This window comes from Amblyomma americanum, chromosome 3 (genome assembly GCF_052857255.1).
Source record: "Amblyomma americanum isolate KBUSLIRL-KWMA chromosome 3, ASM5285725v1, whole genome shotgun sequence".
Classification (NCBI taxonomy): domain Eukaryota; kingdom Metazoa; phylum Arthropoda; class Arachnida; order Ixodida; family Ixodidae; genus Amblyomma; species Amblyomma americanum.
In genome coordinates this window covers 192,943,707-192,971,234 of record NC_135499.1, presented here as the reverse complement: position 1 = coordinate 192,971,234, position 27,528 = coordinate 192,943,707, and the positions used below count along the sequence as shown (strand labels likewise).

Below are 27,528 nucleotides of genomic sequence, written 5' to 3'. Positions count from 1 at the left end.
CTCGATTTTCATACCCTCTGGAACCGTTAGTAGCCAGCAGTTCGATTCCTCCAATCAGGACACGCCGCTGGTTCCTGTGTGAATTGGACGAATAGACGAGAGGGCTCACCCTTTCAGAGTTTATGCCGGCGAAATGTTGCAGCAGCCAGTAGTTCGAAGCAGCACGCCTGCCGGCGAAGCGTCGGTTGAGCCCCGAGTAGCGCTAGCAAGAGGTGGGGAGGGGGGGAGGGGGTGAGTGAGCCACGCTGCAAGCAGCGTTTTGTCCAGAGCCGTTAGACGACCATGGGCTTGCTTTGTGCAATATGCCAAGCGCACGGCGCTGGTTTTCACGAGATGCCACCGGAATGGGTGCTCGGGCAGAATAGTGGCTTACGATTGAACCAACCGTAACGAGCGGTGAAGAGACGTCCTTCTTTCCCGGTCCGTTATCGTGGCGAAACGGACACAAGAAGACATGAACATTCTGCCTATGGCAGGCAGGACGTATAAGCATTAACACGAAACAAAAAAGCTATTCCGCTTTAATTTTCCTGTTTCACAAGCTCTAAGAAAACACACTACAATCACCTCGCCAGCGACGGTGCATGCCAAAGGTAGACGAGGGGTGGCGGCCGCCACACCACGAATTTGCTTGACCGCATTGCAAATTTGCCTACTGTTTCAGGAGGAATGTAATTGCATGGAAAAAAAGGGCACATGTACAAACCTCACTTACCATGTGACACCACTTTTATGATTATGGTGTGGCCTTTATGATTAAAAACAAGAGGATCTCATGCATTAGTGATAGCTGTACAGCTCTGCGACATAATGGATTTGCATATCTTGCAACGTTTTTATGAAGACCTGTGCCGCCAAGAATTCTCTCTTCCTTTCCGGCGTCTGACTCCCAAACCTGGGTGGGGATGTTGTGGCTTTTATTATTATGTTTTTATTACTTTATTTTGATTTGCTTTTACGTTTAAGGTTTTCACTGCTTTTGCGTCGAATGCATGGCACTGCTTTTGCTACGACTGAGTGACACTGCTATAGCTAAGATTTTGTTTGGTTTATCTTTCTATTATAACCTAGTGCTTTGTGCAATCTTTACATAAGCTAGGGCTTTAAGCGCATTGTAGATAAGCCTTTTGCATTTTGTTTTTAATCTTGTTAATTTGAATATTACTTATGAAAATATTAAAAATGGGAATATGCATGGTATGATCGATGCTGGTAGAATCACTACAACTCATTCTATGCAACCAGTAGGCAGAACAATGCACTAAAAATGTGTTTCACGGCCCCTTTAAGCGGTATTCACACGGGGGACATCGGCGCGGGTGGATGTGGAGAGGAGGTGAGCGACGTCACCGATCCGCCGAAGTCCGCCCCTGCTCTTGGATTCACAATTCACATGGGCAGCAGGGAGACACCGAGAGGGACAAGCGAAGCGGCCCGGCTTTGGAGGCAGAGAGGCAGGTGCCGAAAAGGAAGTAAGGGGCCAAAACAATACCCCCACCCCGCGGGGTTGTGTGGGTGTCCAGACACTGGAGGCGAAAAAAAAAGGGGGGAAACAGAATAGATGTGTGAAAGGAAGGGAGAAACCCGAGAGGCAAGAGCCAAAAAAAGAAAGATGGCAGTGGGCTGCACCCCACGCATGCCACCGAAGGCCACATCTACTGGAGAGACAGGGACTGAACGGAGCGGCCAAACAAACGGTCCACTCCTCGCTCAGCGGCAGCCGCCGGAGCAAAACCGGAAGCTGCATCGCTGCGAGCACTCTTGAAGGCATGACATGTACGCAGCCGCCGTCACTTAGAGAGGGATTACATCGCCCTTGTGAATACCCCTTACGCGGCAGCACATACAGTGCCTCAAATATGTGCCTACCAGATCTTTCATAGTCATTAAGTTCTGTTGTGCACACCAGGATAACTGGTGTCAGGTAACAGAAACAGTAACAATGAACAATGTACATGTATTTACAGCTTAAAATTTGCAGCAACAGTGCCATTTTTCTTTCTTGTCTTTTTCTTTGCTGGTGCAACAGCTGCAGAGGTGACTTGATCTTGAAGTCGTTCGAAGAATTTCTTGGATGACGAAAGGCTCTTCTCAGCCCACTTGTCGCCCTTGCTCTGAAAATTAAGTCACAATCAGTAAACGACACCATCACCATGGAGTTGAAATGCATAAAAAAGGAAATGCAAGTTTCATGTCATAAGAAGCAATGTCCTACTACAGACACGGTGCATCTGTCATCCTGTCGTGGAAAACTGAAATGAAGTCCTGAACTATACTAGGAACTCTCTAGGAAGAAGCAACGCAGGCAGCAATACAGAGGGTAAGCACAATGTTATCTCTTTTCTAACGACTTTCGCATTTTTAGAAGTCTTGTGAAGCCCTGCACCAGTGATCATGCCACTGTGTGCTTCCAATATAAACATGCAAACTTTGTCTCCAGTTGGTCAAAAAGCATGTGAAGTGCATCAAGTCCACTGCAACAAATTTGCATATAAGTGTAGATAGCATGGATTGCTACTGCATTTGACATTCAAACTCAGGTCAATTTCTTTTCAGGAAGTGTCTGAAACTACAACTGACCTACAATTGTTCTCAAAGGGGGTTCACTTACGGCAGTGACTGAACGCAACCTGGCGAACCAACTCATGCCCCAAATCTTGATACCAGCCACTTCAAGGTTACTACTAAGTTCTTTATCATGTCTACCTCATTACAGTGGAGACTCAATGAGGTTAAAGCAAGGCTACATTTGATCTGCCACCTGAAATATGCCATTCTCTTGTAATTATTTCCTGCCCCCCTGATAGAATAGCTTTTTTTTTAATTTTATGTGACTTAAATTTAAGGGGTCTACTAACATTTGTGGCCCACATATACTGGAGTAAATGTGCTACATTTCATGCAAACAGCAAACACTTGAAATTTCTTGGCTATACAAATTTGGTACTGTTGATAGCTCCAATAGTACTCTACTTTCTTGGATTACCAAAAAAAAAAGAAAAAAATGAAGCATAGACAACTCAAGAGTATCCAAACATCAGTTTTAAGCGGTCATACCTTGGCGGCTTTCTTGCCTTTAGCCGACTTTGCACCCTGGGCAGGCTTGGCAAGTTCTGTGTTGGTGGCTTTAATCACTTTCCTTTTGTCCTCCGTGAGTTGATTAGGTTTGCTAGCCATCTTGGCTGCTCGGCGCTTCTGGAATGCCTTTTTGAGTCTCCGTTCTCGTAGCTTCTGAGTACGAGACCTCTCCCCCTTGGCAACCAGCTCTCCCTTTGGCTTGGCCTGAAATCATTTTTTCCTTCTTTTTAATACAAAGCAAAACAGAGTACTGTGCAAACTAAACAGTAATGTAACTGGAAGAAATATTAAATCAGAACAGGCATGACCACAACACAGCTGCAATAAATGTGGCAAGAGAGGAGTGAAATTCCAAAATGCGAGCTTCAACTAATAGCAAATTTGTTTAGATTGATTCAAGATCCCGCATGCAGAACGCTGATCTGAGGATGAAAGTTTCACCACGTTCCTCACCTTAACCTCCTGAGGTGCCAGAAGTGAAGCATCGCTCATGCCTACTGGTGTCACCTCTTCAACATTCAGTGATGGGAGGTTGCTCACCACCTTCATCTCGGCTGAGACCTATGCAAAAGGAGTGCAAAGAGAAAACACAACATAGCAGATGCACAAGATATGGAAGCGACCACGAACTGTGACACTGTAAAAATTAATTAAAACATAAAAACACCGAAAACATAGTATAAAACACTAAAGTAGAAACCAGCTATAGTAAACTCGGCTCGAATATAGTAAAAACTGGGACATAGTGAAGTGAAACTGCGGTCTCATTTCGCCTTCCATAGAAAACATTTTTTTTTTCAAGTAATAGTAAAGATTTTTTTTCAAAAAAACTGCTATAGTAAAGAGTGTCTGGCTGTTGCGATGTTCTTCCTGCGGAATGATGACGACATCGCGGCATGCGTGCAGGTCAAAATTGTGAGGCTAGAATTCGGAGGCAAATGGATACCAAAGACAATAAAAGTGGCTCTCTTTGAGATGGCTTCACCACTCGCTTGAGAGCTGCAAGAAGAAGCCAACTTTTCGAATGCCTTGGGGCCGTGTGGCAAAGCGGCACAGCAAGCAAAAAAAATGTAAAGCTGGCTACAACGCAGAAAGAAGGTGCCGCGGGTCACTGAGAAAGGAAATCCAGTAAAAGTGTAGTGAGCAGCAGGGAAGAGAAGAAAAGGGTGAACGTTCACAGTATGGCAACACAAAGCACGAGGAAGCGGAGGCGAGGCGGCACTGTGTAGGAAGTTATGCAGCATATCCGCACGTCTAGTAGCTATTCTCTTAAATGATGCTAAGGCTTCAAAGACGACACCGTGTTCACGCAAAGCTTTGGTTTTCACATGGAATCAAACTCGCGTTATATTTGTGCAAATGCAGTACTTCCACAAAACCTAAATGAAATAAGCATAAAAGGACGCCAAAAAAACATAAAAGGATGCCAAAAGCAGCAGGATGGAATGGTATTTCTGTGTGTTTCTTTTATAAACCAACATTTTGTGTTTAGTAAGTAGCCAATTAATTACCAGAGAGCATCCTCGGAGCCATGCCATCACCAACAACAGATATAGTAATGGCCCTGATATAGTAAAGACCTTTGCTGGCTTGAGTCACTTTATTAGGCAGGAGTTCTAGTGTATCAGCTCAACACAAAAGCATTTTGTCAGCTAACATCATGCTAAGAAGTCCACTGTCATGAGGCTATATCTCAATGAGTTTCAGAAAGAGTAGCATCAGCTGCGATAATGTTAATGACAAAGCTACCGTATTTACACGATTGTAAGTCGACCTATTTTTCAAAATTTGAAAATCCGAAGTGGGAGGGGTTCGACTTACAATCTAAACGAAAACAAACATGGCACTATAAGTAAAGGCGAGACAAATGAGATATCGGGCATGCTACAGCGTGGATGCATTTTTGCTGTGCGGCTCCATCGCTCTTGGTGCTGGCCTTAAGCAGCTGCTACGTCAACACGCAGAACTGGCATCCCCTCCACCCGCGGGCGGTGGCCGATGGCGGCTATCGATAAGCAGCAGATTGGCACCCCACACGTGGCTGCAGACTGCGCCTGCTGATAAGCTGCGGCGGCCAGGGAGCGTTGACAGTTGATAGAAGGGCTGATGTTCCAATTGAGGCGGCGCCCCCACTTGGAACGGCAGCGGCGCCAGGGAATGTCGATAGCCGACGGAAGAGCCGATGCCATTCAGGCGTAGTTTCTCTTTGGCTCTGACGCATTTGACTGCTGCCGGCCCAATAACGCAACCGCATTCTACGGGAAGCTCAAGTGTCCAACACGTTTTTTTTTTTACTTTCTGCGCCCTCGGCGCTCAAGGAAGCGTTGATAGTTGATGGAAGGACAGCTGTTCCAATCAAGCGGCACCCCCACTCGAAACGGCAGCAGCGCCGGGGAGTGTCGATAGCCGATGGAAGAGCCGACGCCATTCACACCTAGTTTCTCTTTGGCTCTGATGCATTTGACTACTGCCGGCCGCGTTTCACAAGTTTTTAATGTAGTGCTTCGCCGGTCGTCATTTGTGCTCCATGTCCGGCAAGCGACCGGTGCCCGTTCACGGCTACATTCAAGATGCCTGTCATTCTTTATGCCGAAGAAACAAACAACTGCGCGCCGGGCCACAAGTTCGACGGTCGCAACAGGTGATACAGGTGTGGCAGCCGCAGCTGCGGCGAGGAAAATTTTCAGCTGTTCCACGCGATGCCGTGATGTAACTGTTTGCGAAGTGCGGGATTTCGCTGGACAATGACGTTAGAACGACATGCTGTGGGACCGCAGCAGCGATCACAATGGCAGCGCTAGTGAGGACGATGGCACAAGTGTGGACGAGTAGTCCAGTGACTAATACATTTTCGTTTTGGAACGTGCCCACGGGCACTCCCGTGCGCAACAGCTGATAGCGGCTGGCGATAAACGGCGGCCGCTGGATAATGCTATCGCGTTGAACTATTCAAGGCCAAGCTTAAACAACCTCAGAAGTTTTTTTTATTTTTCGGAAATTTGATTTGGGGGTGTCGACTTACATTCGAATAGACTTACAATCGTGCAAATACGGTATATCAGCGTGAATAACATTAAATATGGCATGCTAGCTTGCAAGTCAGTTTATTGCATAATACTACTCTTAGTACTACAAGAAAGGTGTCACGCAAATGTCTGCTTTTGTTGTAAACATGCTAGCTCCAAGAGCACCGCATTAAGAATACTGAACAAATGTTGGTGGCACACTGCTTTTTTAGCAAACTGCGCCTTGTGACCCTGCCTCTCGGCCCGCTGCTTCATTGATTACTTGCGCAAGTCTTCATTGCCGGTGCTTCCCACTTCCCAACAAACCACCTTTCACTGCTATCGAACAAATATACCGTATTTACACGCATAATTTGCACCCTCGCATAATTTGTGCACCCTTAACTTATCACCAGGGTTTACAAAAAAAACATGTTTTACTCGCATATTTTACGCACTGCACTAGACCATCATCATGCACGTGGGCTCTGCCCTATGGCTTTACCCAGTAGCATTCGGCTATTCCGCGTGTTTGTTCGGAAGGCTTTTTGAATCTTTTGTGCAGTGGGCGTTCATGGCGGTGTCAGAGGCAGCTGTTACAATCACGGCGGCACCAGCGGCATCCCCACTCGGAATGGCCAGCAGCGCTTCCGGGGAGGATCGGCAGCTGATAGAAGAGCCAACACCGCTGTTTGTTTGGCTGATGCATGTGACTCGACTGCCGGCTACGCTTTTCTTGGTGGCTCTGACGGCTTGTGCTTGGCTGTTCAGTCGTGTCTTGCGATGGGACATCACAACTATACAGCAAGTTTCAAGCTGCTTGTCAGCGCCTTATCAGGGGGCGGAGTGGCGAAGGCAGTGAGAAAAACCGCGTGCGCACAATTTTGCCCATAGACGACAATCATTGTGTCGGCAAACTTGTGCGCACGTAGCTATTCTCGCTGGCTTCGCAGCTCAGCGCCGTGATAAGGCGCCGACAAGCAGTTTGGTCGACGCTCGCGCGGTACTGTTAAATAATTGTGTGGTGTGATAATTAATTGATCCGTGCTTACTATCCCGGACGAAGTTGCGAAAGCAAACTTACGGAATCCGGAACTACCGAACAATTGGCTGGGCCGCAAACGATGACGCTGTTTTAGCGTCTTATTCAGCTTCATGCATGCACCTCCATGCCATCCCGCAAGGGGGTGGGGTGCGCGAATTTTCATTTAGAGTGAACTTTTTTTCGGGGGGTGGCCAGCGTGGGGTGCGGTCCGGGTGCTGACGTATACGCAGCAACATACACTATACCTATGTTGCGCGTTATGATCTTTGCGGAGTTTTTTAAGTCGCGCTCGTGAAATCCCCGTGTAATTTGTGCACCCCCTTCTTTGTGCCCTAATTTCTGAATAAAAAGTGCGCAAATTATGCACGTAAATACGGTAGTTGCCAGATGTGCCGACGACCAAGCAAATCAAAACCATGAGCCAACCAGGCTAAACACACGCTTTCGCACGTCTACTCAGTTTATCTCCGTTAAAACCTTACCAAATTTTTTTTTTATGATGTACAGTTTTCAGCAGCAGCAGTCTTAAATGCACCAGGTAAATGCAAAAACTAAGGAATTTCGTTCATAAATTAATGCAACTGATAACACAGTGTTAATAAAACGGGACACATGACTAACATAAATCAGTTGCTACTTTTTTTTTCATTGCACCCTGTTACACTGCTTTCAAAATGCAAAACAGTTTGTAACTGCATTTCTTGAAGCACAAGGCCCAGGAGGAGAGCATTTGTACTATTTTACAGTTGGCCGCCGTTTCTCATAATTCACAAATGAATCAGCCACACCATAAATATGTGTGGACAAAACTATTTCCCCAAAAATATGCAGCAAATTGTACAAGATGAAATGAACCAATACTGCTTTCCATTCTAAAAGGCACTACACCACACAGACATTATCAAAGCAGAAAAAGCAGCAATGAAAGATCATTGAAGCTTACAGGCTTTGGCATCATATGGAAGTTGGACAACGCATCCAGTTTGGTGAACAAGTCACGCATGGCTGTGCGAATCTCGGTATGGGCTGGGTTCTCCTTAGGAGGTTCGTCTTCATCAGCAGCCTTCTGTTTGTCAAGAAACTGTTGCTCGTACACCTACAAGGAAGCATTGCGGAATCAGTGTATGGTGGTAATGCAGCACACAGCAATAAGAGCTCATTTGCAAAATCTAAAACATGAGGGGTACTTCCTTCAGCTGATGCAATGTTTCCTTAATAAAAACAACACGAGTATCAAACTCATTGCAGCTGGCAATTTTGACGACCTCATATTCTGCAAAGCCAGCAAAGTGGATTTACATGCCCGGGTGGCATTCATGCATGCACCGCACTACTTCAGCCATTGTACACCCTTGCAAAAACACCTACAGCAGAACCGCATTATAGACGGTTTTATCAAGGATGCCCCCATCATGAGAAGGTGGCGCCATCAAGTGTTTAGGCTGATAACAACTGCTATGAAGGTATGTGCAGTCACATTTGTGCAAAATGATGCAGGTGGGGAAAATCGGCACTTCAATGCATCTGCATTCATTTTTTTGCGTTCCGAAAGTTCCTAACTGAGAGAAACTAGTTTTTCAAGCAGTACTAAGACGTTCGGTGACAAAATGACCGAAACTTCGGCAGATGACGGGGGCTTCCACCGCCATGCTGACGACCGATGCAAGGAAGTAAATTGTGACTACAAGTTGTGTGTAACCACAAAGCAGTGGTGGTGTTCTGTTAGCCACGATGGTGGTCAAGAGAATGATGTAAGGCACCTGTCAATAGTGGTTGAGTGAGTTCTAGAGATAGACAATGATAACATTCCGGATAGTTGGAAGCTAGTGAAGGTAGTGATTTCTTTAAGTCTGTTTCAAGTGCAATGCTAGTCGCACTACATTTGTTGAGTACATCGATTATGCACACACTCAGTTTACTATTTTAATCACTACAGTGCGGAGTTCTCGCAATATGACATCTTCAGTCAATCATGACCTGAGCGAAAGTTGCCTTCATGAACGATTATTTTCTAGCATATCTGATATGGATAAATTTGCATATTTCTAGGAATGGCTGTTGTTCTCAAAGCCACATTCACAAGTACTATTGGCAGAAAAGGTTTACGAGATGTGTGTTCTCACAAAAAATATGACTGTAGCGCAGCCTCGCAACCAATTAAGTTGACAATCAATTAATTAAGTACTGTTACCAGAGGATGGAGCATATGTGTTCTGTCCTATTCTCTCGTGCGTGTGTGTGGTTTTGGTGCCTTTAAAGTACAATGATCAGACGGCCTTGCATCTCGAAAGAAGACACTTTGCAGCTGCAGCAGACTCGCTATAATTCAAACTCTGATAATTCGTATTTTGCTTAATCCAAACATATTTCAATATTTTGGTTGGCTGACTAATCTTCAATGCACTTTAAAGCCACTTAATTCGTACCGCAATTTATCTTAAATTCGGTTAATTCAAACTTTGTTGTTTTGCTCCGACGCTCCTGACGTGCGAAAGAGCGACGACCAAGGTTGGACGAGTCACGTTTCCAGCGCTGCATGAAGTGAAAATCCGGCCCTTCCAACCGGATAGCTCCGACACGGCTGAGGGGGGGACACGCCGTGGCATAGAGGTTCGCTACCAGCCCGCGAAGATTGCGGCTGCCGGACGCACGGCTGCCAACTAAGTACAACTGCGCGCCGGTTCAGATGGTAATTGGCGCATCGCTGGCCTTTTTAACACGAGAGCATTAAGGAGATTGTGAGGTGGAAAAGCTGTCGTCATCGTCGCCACAGTCTAAGGCTGCCCAGCCACTACAGGCCCGTCACATCGCTCTTCGCGCTGACCTTGAGCAGCTGCTCACCACTGCTCATCGCTGCTCTGTCAACGCGCAGAACCGGCACCCCCAACCTCCCCCTCCCCGTGCGTGGTGGCCGACGGTGGCTGCTGATAAGCAATGAACACCCTCCCCCATCCCCGTGCACGGTGCTTATAGGTGGCGGTGGCCCATAAAGCTATCGCGCTCTGCTCTTAAAGGCAAAGTTTCAACATCCTCCTAGTTTTCTTTTTTTTTTCTTTTATAAAGCATCTCGCCGTTCCACGTTTGCACTACAAAATGACAGAATGGCGAAAAACCGTCAATATCCTGTATTTGTACATAGTGTATACAGCCGCCCTACCCCTATCCTTTATTACTATCGCATCCCTCTTTCCTTCCCTCTCCGTCCTCTCCCTGTCCTTTTATTCCGCTAGCCGCAGCTCAGGTGCTTCAGGTTTCTATGGCAGATGTAGCGGCTAGCAACATCTTTTCCTTCCATTGTTACTTTTATTAATAAATAGCCACTAACAACAACAACCATCACTCCCGAGCAGTTTTTCTCTTTAAAGCTGTACTGCCTACTATTTCATCCATTAAACTTAATGCAGTGCAAAACAGTTCCAGGAAGAGTTTTTGTAGCTATTCAACTTTTCGACCTTCGGATGAATCAGATCTTTTTTTCGTCCCTTTTTGTTTTTACTTTACTGCAAAACCAGCACATTATTGATAATTTTTTTCGAACAAACTTATCACTGCCTTTCACCCATATTTTATGTTGTATTTAGCTACATCTGCATAGAGAAATAGACCCAAAATACTATTTGTATACATAGACATCGATGTAGCAAATTGCATTCACTCTTGGGTCATGTTAAGGTGCACTTCTGACAACAAACAAGGATCTCTGGTCCCTTGAAGTTTGGATTAATGACAGTCTACTGTACTTCGTCGTGCACAAGACCGCATTCACAAGCGCATTCTGTGTGCTTTCTTGACGCGCCTCCTCTGTCCGTGCATAGTTCGAGGCCATTTTCCTCCTTCCCGCAAAAATGGTGTACAGTCAACTCTCATATAGTAATAAAACGACTACAGTAAAATAAATCTGTGTCTCATTTCGCCTTCCAGAGACAACTATATATTTTTTTTGTTTATAGTAAAGATATCTTTAATAAAGAAACGGTTACAGTAAAGAGCGTTTGGCCGTAGCGACGTACTTTACACCGAATGATGACATGCTGTGATAGAGCATTTCAGAGCAAAAACATGTAACGGTGTCACTGCAAGGCCAGCAGTCTGAGGCGAATGGATATCACAAAAGATAAAACAGCGCTTTTTGAGATCGTTCAACCACTAGGCTTGTGAGCTGCGAGAAGCCAGCTTTTCGAAGGCCTACGAGCCGTGAGGCAAAGCGCGCGGCACGGCAGAGCTTCTGAGCACAAGTTTGTATGCTTGCACCTGCCATCTCTCATCGCATGGAAAGAAGATGGCGCGAGCCGCTGAGAAAGGGAAGGTAGTAAAAAAGCAGTGAGGAGTAGGGAAGAGAAAAAAAGGGCAAAGAGTCACATCACTAGGCAGCATCAAGCATGAAGCAATGACGGCAAGTGGAGGCGCGGGCACTGAGTGCGGAGTTTTACTCCGCTGGTGTCATGCTGTTTCCACAAAGCTTTAATTTTCATGTAGACTTAAACCACTCCCTTGAGTTATATTCATGGCCACATTTTGTTCACGCAAATACTTCCACAAGACAGATGAAATCGAAAACATGATAACATAAAATGTGATAACTGAAAATAATTAGCACATATGATGATAAGAGTAGGATGGAAGGTATTTCTATGTTTCTTTTCTCAATCAACACTATGTGTTTAGTAAGTCGCCAAATTACCAGACAGCATCCTGAGAGCCATGTCATCACCTACAACTGATATAGTAAAGACATTGATGCAGTAAAAGTCTTTCTGGTCCAGGCGACTCTACTACACAGCAGTTTTACCTCGGCCAGGCTGAGCTTGCTTTTCTCCTGGTCAAGTGTAACTCGACGGCGCAACTCAAAAGGTTCCTCTGCTTGTCTTATTTTTCGTTCCACGTCATCCCAAGCTTTATCTCGTATCCTCTGGAGAATCACGTCTTCCAGGCACTTTGTCGTTTCGTCAGTGATGGCAGTGGCTGCAAAAAATATTGCCAGCAATTCAGGTCAGTCAGGTACCCACGAACAGCATGCTGGTCGCACTGCAACTCAGAAAAAAAAGGCAAATCCGTGTTTCTGATCTACCTAAAGAACTGACAGCCAATGACAGCACCAGGGGCAAGGGGAGGCACATGCCACACCAAATATTTTCCAGGCATTTCTTTCCATCCCTGAAGAAGAATTGATACTATTTGAAATGATCTTCCCGACAGTATCGCATCCATCTGCTACCACCAACCATTCCAAGACCAGCTGCACAAACATTTTCTTTAACGACATGGTGTCTTGTTATAGGTTGTTGTGTCCCATATGTTTTTCTCCTCGTTGCTAATGTATTATGTTTAAGTTTCTTGTGCTGCTTCAATAATTCACATTTTTATTATGGCTACTGCTTTTTCTTTAAATGTGTATTGGGCACACGCGATGCATTCTTGCTACCTTTTATGTACTTTTTTGTTGCTTGCGATGATGAATGTCTTGTCGTTACGATTTGCCCTGTATAATTATAATTGTTTTTACTTTTTTTGCCTTGTACTGCGCATTTTATTTAAAACATTGTTCCTATCGTACTTAGTTATTTTGGCCCCCTTACTCATTGCCCTTCTGGGCAAATTTAATTCAGTTAGTGGGCAAAAACATGAAAGTCTTGTTGCAACATTTCATTTTGTTTGTTTCATTATTTAATCTTTATGAGGGGAAATGCCACAGAAGCATCCTGCTGATCAAAAATATGATCAGCTCCCTCCCCACCCCCGTGCTCTTCTTCCATGCCACCCCTCTATCAATACACTGGTGCCGTCCCAGCTGACAGCTACAGTTTGAGCAAGGACACAAACCTCTAAACAAAGAGGCCAACAATTCTCTGATAGCTTAATTAAAGCAAGCACAATAGGATAAGCAGGTCAGTGCGCACTCACGCTGTCTCGTGGCATGCTCAAAGTGGAAGTGTTCCTGCAAAAGGCTGTTCTCAGGCCTCTCCGTGGCTTCTACCTCTCCCTGCAGCCTCCAGGGTCGGGGCTCCAGATTCCGCTCCTCAAGCTGCCTGATCTTCTTCTTTAGCTGCATGGTAAAAACAAAAAAAAATGTGCAGAGGCTGACTCAGTTACTGAATCATATGGGGAGAACAGCGAACAACACTGCTTCTATGGTTGTATGCAAACAAAAATAAAAAGATGCCAGACTGAAAAAGAAAATGAAATGCCACACTACATAGATTAGCTCAGTGCCACTGCATCACATCTCCTGATGAAGGACACAAAACAAATTATGGGCACAAATTTTGACAGCTGACCAAATAGTGCGATCAGAACAAAGAATAATTTTGTAAATGTCACTTCAAAGCATGACACAACTGACCACAAAAAAATAAAAAGAAAGGCACAGTCCTAATGTGGACCAGAAAGCAACTATGCACATAATAAAAAAAGTAACACTTTATATCATGCAATAGTTTGTGTGCGTGTAGAGATCTCACTTACAAATTCCTGGCTCTGCTCAAAAGATGACTTCTGGAGAGCCTCTTTTGCGGTAGTGATTTGCTGAACTTCTTTATCTGGCACCGCCCTGCACAATTCCACACCAATCACTCTTACTTCAAGCTTGCACTAACCAAACGAGTAGGTGCAGGTGTACCGCACACATAATATTACATGAACTGAAAAGCTACATAGCAGGATGTCTTCAAAGCACTTCACTGTCCACACAAAAGCAAGGGTTGCTAACAGACTGTTGACTACAGAAAGAAGAGCTATTCTTTTCAAGCTGGGCTTTGGAGTATGTTGCATTCTTTAAACGGTAGCAATGGTAGTAGTAGTAGTAGTAATAGTAGTAGTAGTAGTAGTAGTAGTAGTAGTAGTAGTGTGGCAGCAATCCATGCCATAATGCACCGAACACGAGGCGATATAGGATTCAAGTAGAACTTTTTGCTGGGCTAGTTGGTGCATGTTACTAAGAAAAGAAGCGCCAACAGAGACAACACCATGAATGATATTCTAGAAGTATTTAGACAGCAAAGCCATGGATTGGAATTTACCTGTGAACATCCCGAAGGCAAAAAGTTGCAGTAAGCGCTTGTCCGTGTCACTTCTTACGTCTTGTCTCTGTTGGCGCTTCTTTTCTTAGTGATATAGGATAGTTATGGCACCCAATTCTTAGCCTTAGCAAGGCACTGCTTCATAGGAACGGTCTCTGCATTTACAGTTCTTCCATTGCTTCAATACTGATTTTATAATGTGTAGTTTGTTATTTTCTTTAGCGTCCCAGTCCTCACATAAAAGTCAGCAGCTATTTGCATCTTCATGCCTTTGCTTCCTTCAATATTTGATATACTGCCCTGTCAAGGGTTTGCATGGCCCTGGTATAAACTGTGATAGCAATAATGTCTGTTTCGCATTTTGGTGCTAGACCACTTCACTTGGACAAACCAGTAACTGCAACAATAATATCAAAAACGAAGCACAGTGCACCAGCCAGTTTGTCCTTTTAGAATTTCAACCACACTGCTTTACTGGACAAGGTCGTGGGTTCAATCTCAGCAGCAGCAGCAGCAGCAGCCATATTTAAATGTAGGCAAAATTTAAAAGAAACGTGCCATGCACATTGGTGCATGCTGAAGAACCCAGATGGTCTAAATTAACTCAAAGCCCTCCTTTACAGCGTCCCTCATAACCCATGTGTCACTCCAAGACGTTAAACCCCACAATTTGCAATTTACTTTCCATAAATTATAACTGAAACATGAAGTGTTCAGTGAGTACTGCCTCTAGGGCTGAGACTCCTTTATTAAGAGATGAATTAAGATTTGTTACATTGACATGGAAGTTTGCCATGTGCCCTTTCACAGTAGCACATTTCTTTTCAATACACAGTTCTTATCAGCAACAATAAACTTCTGTTATGGGTGCACTCCTCTCTGCATGCCATTGCGGAAGCAAGAGGGACAACAACAATAGCCCACCCCACCTTAAAGCCAGGACTTTGCACCATCAGACTTGTGGTTGCTTCCCAAGGTGGAGGAACATTTGCAAATACTTGCTTTGCATCAGATGAAGAGGTCATGAATGTGAAAAGATGAAATGCGATTTCATCTTTTTATTTTCAGTTTTACAGACCAATACCGTGTTTACAAGTATGAAGCGTGTTTGTGGACACCGCAGCCGGCCAGGGTATTGTCTGTGCCATAGTCTGTTACAGGGTGCAGTTTATTTTTGTTCATTTATCATGCAGTTTCAGAAAATTTCATGTAGAGCCCTCTAGATTGTAGAGTTTTAACAACTGTATTAGTGACCAAATGTAGCACACAAGCTGGCATGTCGATTCACAGAAACACTCAGCTGACTGGCCACCTGTTGGGGTATGTCTAGCTTCACAACGTACATTTATCTTCACGTTTTAAAAAGATAACTTCGAAATGATGTTGAATGCTTTGTCACATTATTCTTCAAAGCGCTCACCAAATGTTAATGAATGGCCGCCTTTATGAATGCATTGTAAAACAAGAAAATTTTTTCGGAAAGCCTTGCTTACATATGGTTATGTTGTGCTTTATGGCACATCAGCACCCAAAGCTATCATACCTGAACCGCATGAGAAATCCTTTAAACCAACAATAACTGGCATTGAAAAAAATGTCACAGTGCCCCTCTAAATAATCAGTACTATTATTCAATGGAAGTATGCAAGGCCCCTTGCTACTGGACAAAATGAATACAAACATAGAATCCACATATAGACAATTGCTAAGGCACACATTTGCTTTGGGTGATGTTCCAAGCAGCATTAGAAGCTTTAGTTAAAGGTGCACTAAAGTGGAATCTGAACTCGTCATTTTACCGCGGGAACTTGATCTACACGTTCCGAGCATCCTTAGAAACTTCGAATTATTGTCCTGAGCGGCCAATTTCCCTCATTTAAATCGGATTAAACGTCCTGGCTCCCGGCTTCTTTTGAACTCAATGCTGTACGTAGGAGGAGTCAACCAACGCATGGAGTGCCTTTCAGTCAGTCCCGTGGCGGCTTCACTTTCGCTTTTATTTTGATTTTAGGTTTCCGTGAATAAATAGTTTCATTCGCAGACAACATAGCCGTAAATTAGGCCCATGCAAATAAAAATACTCGTGGACTCTGATTTACGTGTCACTCCACCGATGACAGAGCGGCAAGCCGCCACGGGACTGGCTGAAAGGCACTACACGTGTTGATTGACTCCACCTACCTACAGCATTCGAGTTCATAAAAAGGTGGGAGCCGGGACGTTTAATCCAATTTAAATTAAGGAAAGCGGCCGCACAGGAAAATAATTCGAAGTTTCTAAGAATGCTGGGAACGTGTAGATCAAGTTCCTACGGTAAAAAGACGAGTTAAGATTCCTCTTTAGTGCACCTTTAAGGTTACAAAAATTATAAAGGCATAGTTTCTGCAGCAGTACGAATAGCCAATGGTCAGTCAGGGATCAATAAGTAGACCACCTCTGAATTCAATGCGCATAAGATGATTCAGAATCACACTAAATATATACAGTGCATGCTGTAACTGCGTGCAGTCATGTTTCAATTCACAAATTGTTATGGTTCGAGCTAATCCCACCAAGTCAAGAGAAAATTAGTTTTAGCACACAACATATTATGCTTTTTTTTTTGCTTTTGGGCACAAGTTTACTTGCATCCAACATTTTGTTTTCTGGCAGGAGTTAGTGGTATGCGCATTACTTAACCCTCATATGCAGAGCAAAAAATGATGCTGATTCTGCTCACCAAGCTGCAGCCTTGCTTCCTTTTTCAGCATTCTTGTTGTCAAGCAAGGACGTAGGAGGGTCGAAAAAGTCTGCATATGTAGCAGTGCGCCCACCCTGCACACAAACAAAATGACAGTTACAACTGCAGCACATTCTTTTGACAAGAAGTTTGTATCGTAATGCTACCGTGCTGTGGCACAACGAAGTGATATGCATGGCACTTTTATAAAAGTTCAATATTCAGTTTTCTTTTTTAAATTTGGAGTACTTTTTTCAGTTTTATTTCAGAACATTGTTTTGATGAATCATCAGTTATTTTCAATGAAGTATGTGACGTCCTCGTGGGGTCAAAAGTGATGTAGAGTTAATATTGGTAATTTTTTTAGCAAGAGCAGTTGATGTACCAGTAATTAACGCAAAAATGACCGTATTTAGTGCTATCCTCACAGAAGAAAATGCTATCGCCATAAGAAAAAGCACCAGCACAGAAGTAATCAGGCCATGAGACAAAAACGCAAGAGTAGCTTTCTTTGATTCTCATGTTCTGGTTACACTATGGGTTCAGCCAGGGAACCGTGAATCATGTGGACCGCATGCTGAGGGCAGCAATGGACTGCCGCTGCACTGTCGAAGAAGCCAGAACACAGCATTTTTTCATGTAGCTCATGCATGGTTTTGCGTTTATGGTGGTTTGTTATGCTTACAAATGTTGCCAGTGCCCTTGCATGGTAAGGAAAACCTTATTTAACCGAACAATGGCCCCAAGTGAGTGATGATAGTCTGCGGGTAAACAGAGGTATACTAGCTCCGGGGCTCTACTGGAGGACAACGCTTGGTGAGGAGGTGGAAGCTGTGGGCTTCACCAGCGTACCTGAAGTCATGGAGCAATCCCTCAAAATGCACAACAGCAGCATGTAATCCAATGAAATGAAACCATTGTCTTACTGTACAATTCTCTTCTACACTTCCATTTTCTCCTGTGACAGCATGTAACTCCCATTGAGCAGCCAGCAGACTGTGATGTGCATGTCAAGGATAATGACCTTTTCCAGTTAAAATGGAATTTCAAAAAATCAGTTTGGATGCCTTTGACGTGTCCTGCCTCTACATATTTCGCATCAGATCAGGCTATACAATAATGAACCAATGAGAAAAAAACAGTAGTAACACTATAAGGATGCTCCCTAATTGCCACTTTCTGCTCTTGTGCTTTGTGTGCCACTAGTGCTCGTCAAGTATGAAGCCAGTTCATACATGTGCTTCTTACACTGCTGTCAAACATGCAAGTTAAGTGCTATTATGGGGAGCGTGTTCTGGCGCCTCAGGTGACGCTACGCGCTGCTAAACGGAAAACCAGCATTTGTAGTAACAAAAATGACGCCAGACAACGAGCGGGCTTTCTGAAAAAGTAGATGAGGTAGCAAGAATTTTCAAAAACTGATTGTTATTAAGATATTGCAAGCAAAGTCCGGCCAAGATGAGTTCCTAGCCTATCCAGAATTCTGACAACAAACAGCAGCATGCGGAGGAGCTCCATCTAATTGCCTCTTTTTTTTTTGCTGGTGCGTTGTTTCCATTCACTTACGCCGTTTAGCTCTGGCAGAGTGCACTTATAGCAAGCGACACTCCTCATAAGCGCACTTAACTTGCGTGCTTGGCAGGGGTATTAGTGTAAAAAAGTGTTCAAAATGCAACAGTAATGATTGATTCCATGGCAAAGTGTAACATTGAGAAAATGTATTACCGTTATACAGAATCCAGTAAATTGATCTTCGATTTTCAACAGAATTCTCTCACTTACACAGCCTAGCTTAGAAGGTCAGCAGGGCGAATCAGTTTGCATACATGGTGGGTAGACTGCAAAAAGTTAGAAGTTGACAAAAAAATAACAAGACATGGCGCAGTGCTTGTCCTAACAAGACGCAGGAGCAGTTTACTTAACGTCAGGACAAAGTGCAGATGAGTGCACTAGTCACTACATTTTTTGTCATCCTTTGTCATTTTAGCACGGCTAATTCGCCTAGCCTTAGATGTCATCAGAAAATTATACCTGAAATCTGCCCGTCTGTTAATGAGCAGACTGGTTAAATCCTAAGGTTTCCTTTAGGGTTAGTTGTTAAAGCATGACCGAAACGTGATTGTGTGGCTATTTTTACAGGGGCAACTTAGACAATACAGACATAATGCGCACCATGTCTATGTAGTCATTGTATATGCTCCTCGTTCAAATAACAACGGAACCCCGTTTCAGTCATAAATCGTAATGCCCTGGATAAAAAGCACAGGAAAACGTGAGTTTTTGAAGCACTTGCCTTATCTTCCGGATCATCTTCGTCCGAAGGCAGCTCTCCAAAGTAGTCGATATCGTCCTCCTCTGAATCGCTTCCACGAGCCTCAGACCTTTCCTCCCTGTCTACGAAAGCTTCCATGTCGGCGAGCCGGAAGAACCCGTCATCGACAACAGACGACGGTTTCGCGCATTCGTTTTCACCGGGTGCACCGTCGCCACGCATGAAGTCGTCCACATCTTCGAAATCTTCGCCATCTTCATCAACAGCCTCGTCCGACAAGTCCAAGTTTTCATCGTCGCTACCTTCACCAGAAGCAGCGTCTGAAAGGTCGGATACCTCATCTTCTCCAGGAACGTCCACTTCTGGCAATTGCGTGTTTTTTTCTTTCCCAAAGTCTATGCCGAAGCTAATAGTGGTCTTGGTTGCCACACGGGACACCGATGAAATGAGCTCCTTTACCAGGCGACTGTTTCGCAGCTCCAATTGCTGCCAGATCTGTTCGTCGTCGAAATTGTCGACAACCAAAGTGGGAAGTTCTGTCTTCGACAACGCAGTCGTCTTCCCCTTCCATTTGTCCAGGGCATCGTACAAGTCTTTCGTCAAGCTTTTCATCGCTTCTGCCACATTTGGCTGGACTCTATCACGCAAAGAGAAAACAAAATCAGCTTAACTGCAGTGACATAAACAGCCCGACAAGAGAAGCATGTGGCAACAGCCTTCTCACACTGTTAGGTCAGCTACACCAATTTATGTAGACCAAAATTACGTTCCAAAACTTACTCAAGAAACGTCTCTGGCTTCTTTGTCCATGATTCAAATTCCTCGATGCATTTGCCCACATGCGCTTGGTTAGAATCCATATTGCGTGAGCTCATGCCGTCTTCTTCAGTGGACGCCGCCATTTTGCCTCTACAGTGATGGTACCGATGGCAATGCAGCGAACCAAGTGCTCCTCGTGCCTGGAAAATTAATCTGTTCAGATATTACTAAAGAGCTTCAATAAGCTTTTCTCAACATAAGCGGAACATTTGTTGATTAACAGGGTCGAGATCGCCCCAGAAATTCATTAGGCTGGTCGCTCACATTTCGCTACTGAACACTGAAATGTCTGGCTCTTTCAGTTCGTTTTTTTTTTTTTAATGTCTGAGCGATGGACCTTTATCAGCATTATTAGATTTTGTTACAGCAGCGTTGGCCTTTATGCTATGGACACTGAACTCCACTTTTACCGTACTCGTAGATTTTCTTTCTATTAATAGTAAGAAACTCTATGACCGGACTATGGTGACCATAACCGGACGGATGGATGGAAGTTAGGAGAGTACTCTTTGTAACGGGGTTTCCATTGCATTTTCTAATTCACTATAATAAAGACAGAAGGACTTTACAATATAATGGTGATAAAGTATAAAGTTACGGCGGCGCTGCAGTCGACCGCACTTGAAAGCGCGCCAGCCTTCGGGCCGCTGTTCTGCTAGGATAAGCGCTTCGTGTGGCGTTTGATGCGGCTTCAGCTAGTTTACTACCACGGGGTGTTAGTTGCAAGAGTAGCCAGGGCCAGAAGCTCTTGCATTTGCTTTTTGTTTCTTGCAACTTCGTTTTACTCATGTCAAGGCTCCGATACATGTCGTGGGAACAAGTTGTAGTTGCACTACATGTCACGCCGGAAACCGGCACTATACATCGCACATCGCAGTTTTCCCGCACGTGGTTGAGCTGGATACTTGCGCGTCGTACGTATGGCGAACTTATATCTGTGACTGATGGCGCACTCCGCATAAAATACGTGCCAAACTGCGCCTGTGCCCTCACTTTTGAGTGTCTTTAATGACAAAATAAAATTTAAAAAAACGCCTACAGTCTATAGGTTCAGCAATATATAATCAATGGCCCCAAAACGAAAACTCATGAAAAGGGAAGCTTGTCGCAGGTGAAAGCGCAGGTGAAAGGCAATGGTGGTATACTTCTTTCCTTAACAGGGAAAACTTCCATATTCACTGCGTTATTTGCGACGAGACGGCTTTTTACGAACGTGACGCGCTCGAATGCCGTATATTGGATGCATGCACTCCTGGTTTAATTGCTGGTGTAATTTTTTCCTTAATTCTTTTTTACATCTTTGCTATCGGTATGCACAAGTTATTGGAAGAATCATATCTACAACAATAAACAACACAATTGCCATATCCTCCAATTAATGCACTTCTATTTACGCCGTATCGGAATTATTCTTTACAGTTAGGTACCTTGACGGATGCACTATAAATGACGAATTGCATTAAAATTTCACTGAATCTGTTAAAGTCATGTCACAAACTCAGTTTAGCGGCGCTAATTTGACGGCCAGTTAATTCTCTCATGTTTGAGGGTGGAAAATCTTTAGCGAAATACAGAACACAGTGCCTTCTGTAGACTAGGTCGAGACAAGCGCTGTGTTGCGTTAAAGATAATTTTTCTCCCTCAAACTAAACTTTAGCACAACACCTGTGTTCAGCTTGTGCTCACCTTCTTTTGGTGCTTTAATTCCCAATGCAGTTCACGCTGAAGTAGATGCCTCCATTAGTTTCCGTTTGTGCCAACAGACCTTTCGTAAATTAATCGAACGATACCGACGACAGATCTGCTGCTATGCAACAAATCGGAATGCTAGCTGCCCTCCTTAGAACATCTTCGGCTTGTTGAAATGATACTTTCTTCAACTAGCTTGCCCAAAAGATGCACCTTACACGGCCTCAGTGTCGAAAAACGCTGCTCTCGCGACTGTAATTTCATTCGTCGCAGTATTTAATATCTAGCACACGTAGCACACTCCGGTAAATCCAGGGAACTCATGCAGCGCCCAAGATTTCGAAGGAGGTGTGAGTCCACGCAGGTGGGCGACACTAACAACTTTGTCCGTTGCGGCAACACCTTCGTTGCCCACTGCAGCGTCCGCACCATATGATCTCTCTCTTGATCGCGGTCCGTGCGGCGAACTCTACATCACATGGCTCCTCCTGCTGCAGTCTTTTTCTTTGGAGCCTTGGAGTCGGAGTGGTCTTGCTCAAATAGGCAGGCAAGTTCGGGAGAATGGTTAATTGGAACTGCATTAGGGGCGAGCTTTGCGGTCCCCCTCGGGTATCTGACTTCCTTTCCATCTATAACGTGGACATAATCCCTCAAAATGAGGTGCGGTTCAAAGTGGAGTTCGCAAACTGCACAGCTGGTGCCAAGCGGCCTGTCAAGCCTGCGCGGATTTTCCTGCAAATCATTGCCTTTTGGTTTTTGATCTTCGGGAGCCTTGAAAAGAGAACTTCCGCTCTTGGGGCTGTTCTTGCGTACCCGGTTGTGCAGCCTGACGCGTAGCAGTGGCTTAACCGCCGCTTGGGTGGCATCATCAAGGCACTGACGCAGAATAAGGCACGAAAGAGGCGAAGTGTTGCGACGAAAGCAATGTGAAGCGATGCGTAGTAGCAGATAACGAGCGCGCTCGCTTCAAGTGCGGGCGACGACAGCGCCGCCGCTACTTTCTCCCGAAGGAGGCACGCGGCATAGAGTTTCTTACTATTGTTAAATACAAGGGGAAGGGGGGGGGGGGGTACTGCGCACAAAAAGACAAGGACAAGAAGAGAACACAACAGGCGCAGACTCGCGACTAACTTTATTGACAACACGACACTCCTTTAATAGTTTCAAACTGTCACATCACACACATGTGGAAAGCAAAAACTTGTCTTCATTCTGATACAGTTTGATAGAAGGGTCACTTACGCAATCTTTATCCTTCTGTTTGATACAAAACGCCTCCGCCAACTCACGCGCCACCTGGTCACGGCTCCTCCTCAAAACTTTTGTATCTGTCAGCAAAGGCAGGCAAGGGTTATTGCGCGTAGCATCCGGGCATGCGCCACAATGCAGGGGTAAATTCGACCCTGTCCCTGATTTCATGGAACGCTGGTGTTCCCTTAAGCGCTCATTCAGACATCGGCCTGTCTGACCGATGTATACCCTGCCACAGCTAGTGAGGGGAATCTGGTAAACGACACCCGTCTGGCACCTGACAAAACGGGTGGCATGACGCTTCTCGCAGTCCGCTTTCCTCTTCCCTCCGGACATGACCTGAGGGCACAATGAGGCCAACTTGCATGGGGCGGTAAAAACTACCGGCACGCCGTAGCGTTTCGCCACGTTCTTCAAGTTGTGGGAAATTCTGTGAATATACGGTAGAACCACTGGCCTCATTTCCTTAGAACGGCCACTATCCCGGCACGTCCTATCTTTCAGTTTGCGCAGAAGCTTCTCTGCCACTGCAACAATGATTGAAGCAGGAAAACCAGCCTTCGTCATCCTAATTACCTGATTATTGAGGCTCTCGTGCACCAGGTGAGCGAAAGACTTAGACAAGGCGCCCTGCAAGCAATACAGTCTTGGAATGAGCTGACCTGAAAGGCAACAGGTCTTTCCGTGCACGTGGTAAGTACATCCAGCAAACGTGATCTGGTGTTAAAGTCAGGCTAATATCTAAAAACTGTAGCTTGTCATGTTCCGGTAACTCGTGAGTAAAGGTCAGACCCTTCCCATGTCGTCTGAAAATCGACAAAAATTCTGCGCCTGTTCTCTTCTTGTCCTTGTCTTTTTGTGCGCAGTACCCCCCCCCCCCCCCCCCCCCTTGTATTTACCATGATTTACCGACTAGCCCAACAACGTACGCTCTTTCTTACTATTAACTAGAAACTCTATGCCGCGTGCCTCCTTCGGGAGAAAGTAGCGGCGGCGCTGTCGTCACCCGCACTTGAAGCACAGAGTTTCTTACTATTAACTAGATACTGATCCGGAGTTCCCGGGTTCGAACCCGACCGCGGCGGCTGCGTTTTCATGGAGGCAAAACGCTAAGGCGCCCGTGTGCTGTGCGATGTCAGTGCACGTTAAAGATCCCCAGGTGGTCGAAATTATGCCGGAGCCCTCCACTACGGCACCTCTATCTTCCTTTCTTCTTTCACTCCCTCCCTTATCCCTTCCCATACGGCGCGGTCCAGGTGTCCAACGATATATGAGACAGATACTGCGCCTTTTCCTTTCTCCAAAAACCAATTTAAAAAAATTAACTAGAGGGAAAGCTAGCGCCCCTCCTATGGGAGTTTTCATGGAGCTTCCTCGAGACAAACCAAGTAGCTCATCGCCCCATGATCCTTTGCGCGCCCACGGAGGTACAGGTGCAGCGCCGCCAGCTTTCCCTCTAGTTAATAGTAAGAAACTCAATGGCACGCGGCGAACGATGAGTCGGGCCTCCGCTCGAGCCACTGTAAAGGTTCTAGTTCACTGTATCCTAGAACACTAATGATAATGATGATGAATTTGTGACTCTGTCCTTTGAATCGGGTAGGCACGTTCACCGCACGCCTCTCTAGCGGTCGCCTGACGCACTTACAGATTTGCCCTGAAACGGCGCTACCTGAAAAACAACGCCGGCCTGAAAAGATCGCCAGGCGGTCAGGGTCGAGGCTGGCAGTGGCCGCTTCAGTGACCGCTTCTATGACCGCTTGGGTGTCTCTTGGGCTTATTTCAGCTTCACTGTGACTCGTGGATGTTTTGAGAAACAGACCGCATCTTGTCGCTTGCGGCCGGTTCGTGCGGGGAGCACGTGTCACTGCAGCAAATTATTTTCCCGCAGTCCGTTGTATCGTTGGTCGAGAAAACGCCGTTTCTGAAAAAACTTGCGCGCAGCGAACTGGTCATGCATTTTGCAGGGCATGCTCTGCGAAAACGGTTGCGAGGAGGGTATCCGCATATGCGCATTGATTTGAGCTTCCTCCGTAAACTATTTTTTTCTTAGACACTCTTTGAAATCTACTAAACCAACCGTTCGATCTCTCGCTTACATCATAATCCATCCAGCACTTGAATATGCCCTAATAATTTGGGTCCCGTTCACCGCATTATAATTTTATGATGTCAGCAGACTAGAACGTATTCAATGAAAAGGAGCATGATTTGTCTTCAAAAACTATCAGCAATGTGGTTTCCCGTCAGTAAGCCAAAGAAATCGCATACGTAAATTAAAGTTCTTTCTTTTTAGTTAATAATTAAAACAGGGCATTGCATTATTAACACGTCTGGTATTTTCGACACTTTCTCTTCTGGCCACAAAACAGCACAACGACATGGCAAAGCAATAATGCCGCTAACTTCAAGAAATAATTGCTTTAAGTACCCATATTTCTCCAGAACTGGGCCGCCGCGGTGGCTCAGTGGATATATGGTGCTCGGCTACTGACCCGATGGACGCGGGTTTGATCACGGCCGCGGCGGTCGCATTTCGGTGGAGGCGAAATGCTAGAGGCCCGTGCACTGTGCGTTGACAGTGCACGTTTAAGAACTCCAGGTGATCGAAATCTCCGGAGCCCTCCATTACGGCGTGCCTAAAGCCTGACTCGCTTTGGCACGTTAAACTCAATAAACCAACCATCAAGAACTATATCATCTTTTGAACAGCGCCCAAAATAATTTATTTTACTCTTACTATTGTTTGTATTTTTGTATATGCTGTTATATACGGACGTATTTCGCTCTCGTGATTCGGATAAGGGGTCACTACCTGCCCTGAGTAGACGTATTTTCTTACCTCTTCCAGCACCTCGCTACCAATTGTGAACTGCTGTCCCATTGCGAGACTATTGAATACTACTTTGGTTTTCTGCATGTTAATTATTAGAACCACCGTTCTACTCTGCCTAATTCATTGATCATATGCTTTGCAGTTCATCTCCTGAGTGACTTAACTAGCAATGCAATGTCATCAGCGAATCGCAAATTACTTCGGTATTTCCATCAGTAGCCTGAATCCTTGCAAATTTCAGGGGGGTACAAGGCTCTCCAGCTTGTCGGCAGGCTTGCATTGTTTTACTATTAACTTTTTTGCTATTGTCAAAAACGTTTCCCATGGGTTTTCTACGGCAGACTTAACTGCTCGATGCGAGCAATGGAAAAACTTTCACAGAAAGATTTTGCTACTCATCGAAAGAATGGACCATTTCCTTCAATATTTCCATAACAGTACCTTGCAATTTTTCAATACTGAACATTTTTGTCCAAGAATGCAGGACATGCACACGTGGTTAGAACGCGCGGGGCGGACGGCCGCCACAACCAGCCACATGCAGGCGTTGCTCACACTAGTGTCCTTATGTATTCTCCGGCCCTGGGGGAGCATACATATAGGAACACTAATGAACACGTGGCCCCAACTCAACAAGTTGCAGCGATGGCCAGTTCTGGAGAACAGGTCACACAGATCTAAAGCGCGTTCGTTGTTCTTACGTACGAACAATCGCACAATGGAGCATGAATGTTCCCTTCGTAAAGAGAAATGGGAGGGTGTTACCACCGTGTCGTCGGTAGTCCCGCGACCATACGTGGGGCTGGCCGCATGAGGGAGTAATCCGTGTTGGTGGTCGAAGAAATCCGATACGGAAGGGATGGAGGGGGGTGGGGGGGGGGGGGCGATAATTAATAGATGCGCGGCATGTCGCGCTGCTCTTGTTCGTTCGGAAGCAATCGTCTCTGTCCTCGAAAGAAGTGACTTTTCCCTCCTTTCCCCACGCTGTAGAAGAGGGCAGGAGTGCGTTTTCCCTCGCAGAAGAAAGGTTCGTTGGGCGTGTACCCCGCAAGACAAACGCAACAATTCCCTTAATAATAGAGCCATTAAGGACAGGCCTCCGTAGATAAGAAATTTAAACTGATGGTCTGTGGAAAATGCACATAAACCACACACGCATACCTCTGACACGTAGCAAGTCCTAATTCGTAATATGTAGCTTTAACTTACACAACAATTTTCGTCGAGGTAAGTTCTTGGGTGAGTTGGTGACGATATTCCATGGCGCGGCGAACAGGACAAAATGAAAGGAACAGGCAGGGACACAACACAGCGCTCTTTAGTTTAACAATTTTATAGCAGTGTTATAACATTATAAACTGTTAACATTAACAAATCTTGTTATAACGGTATAACGATTATGTTGCAAAATAATCGGTGCTAAAGCACCGATTCTTGTTATGTTCGTCGCGCTGCAGTCATGGAATACCGTCAGCAACTCACCCAACAACTTACCTTGACGAAAATTGCTGTGTAAGTTAAAGCTACATATTACGAATTGGGACTTGCGACGTGTCGGAGGTATATACATGGGCTTATGGCGTATGGCTCAGGAGAATCGGCGGCTCGGCAGGACAGTAGTGGGTCCACAATTAGGTTGTCATCGGTAAGTCAGAATAGTCTTTCGACTCTGGTACAGCCTATAACAGTCTTGCAGCCTTGAGCCATAGAGTTTTGGAGTATACGTACGGAAAAACATTTAAACCCCCTGGGGACGTCCCACGGATGTCCTAAACGTACACAGGACGTCCGAGGCAGT

The 27,528-nt window shown here is 45.2% G+C and overlaps 1 protein-coding gene across 1 annotated transcript; it reads right to left on the bottom strand.

Moving 5' to 3' along the window:
- Nucleotides 1–1,937: 1,937 nt before the first annotated feature.
- LOC144125739 (U3 small nucleolar ribonucleoprotein MPP10) lies at nt 1,938–20,083 on the bottom strand. Its single transcript, XM_077659401.1, has 10 exons — nt 19,916–20,083; nt 19,157–19,772; nt 16,864–16,958; nt 13,591–13,675; nt 13,030–13,171; nt 11,918–12,090; nt 8,072–8,224; nt 3,532–3,639; nt 3,058–3,282; nt 1,938–2,114 (listed from the first exon to the last, which is right to left on the bottom strand). Exons 1-10 carry the CDS (start codon nt 20,035–20,037, stop codon nt 1,962–1,964), a joined length of 1,872 nt encoding a protein of 623 aa, XP_077515527.1. The 5' UTR covers nt 20,038–20,083; the 3' UTR covers nt 1,938–1,961.
- Nucleotides 20,084–27,528: the final 7,445 nt, after the last annotated feature.

Bases quoted from the DNA above. Each gene is read 5' to 3' on its own strand.
- LOC144125739 (XM_077659401.1), bottom strand. From the start codon at position 20,037: ATGGCGGCGTCCACTGAAGAAGACGGCATGAGCTCACGCAATATGGAT. The intron at 19,773-19,915 runs GTAAGTTTTGGA...TTTGCGTGATAG, and splicing joins AAGCCAGAGACGTTTCTTGA to AGTCCAGCCAAATGTGGCAG. The intron at 8,225-11,917 runs GTAAAACTGCTG...GCTTCCTTGTAG, and splicing joins GCAAGCTCAGCCTGGCCGAG to GTGTACGAGCAACAGTTTCT.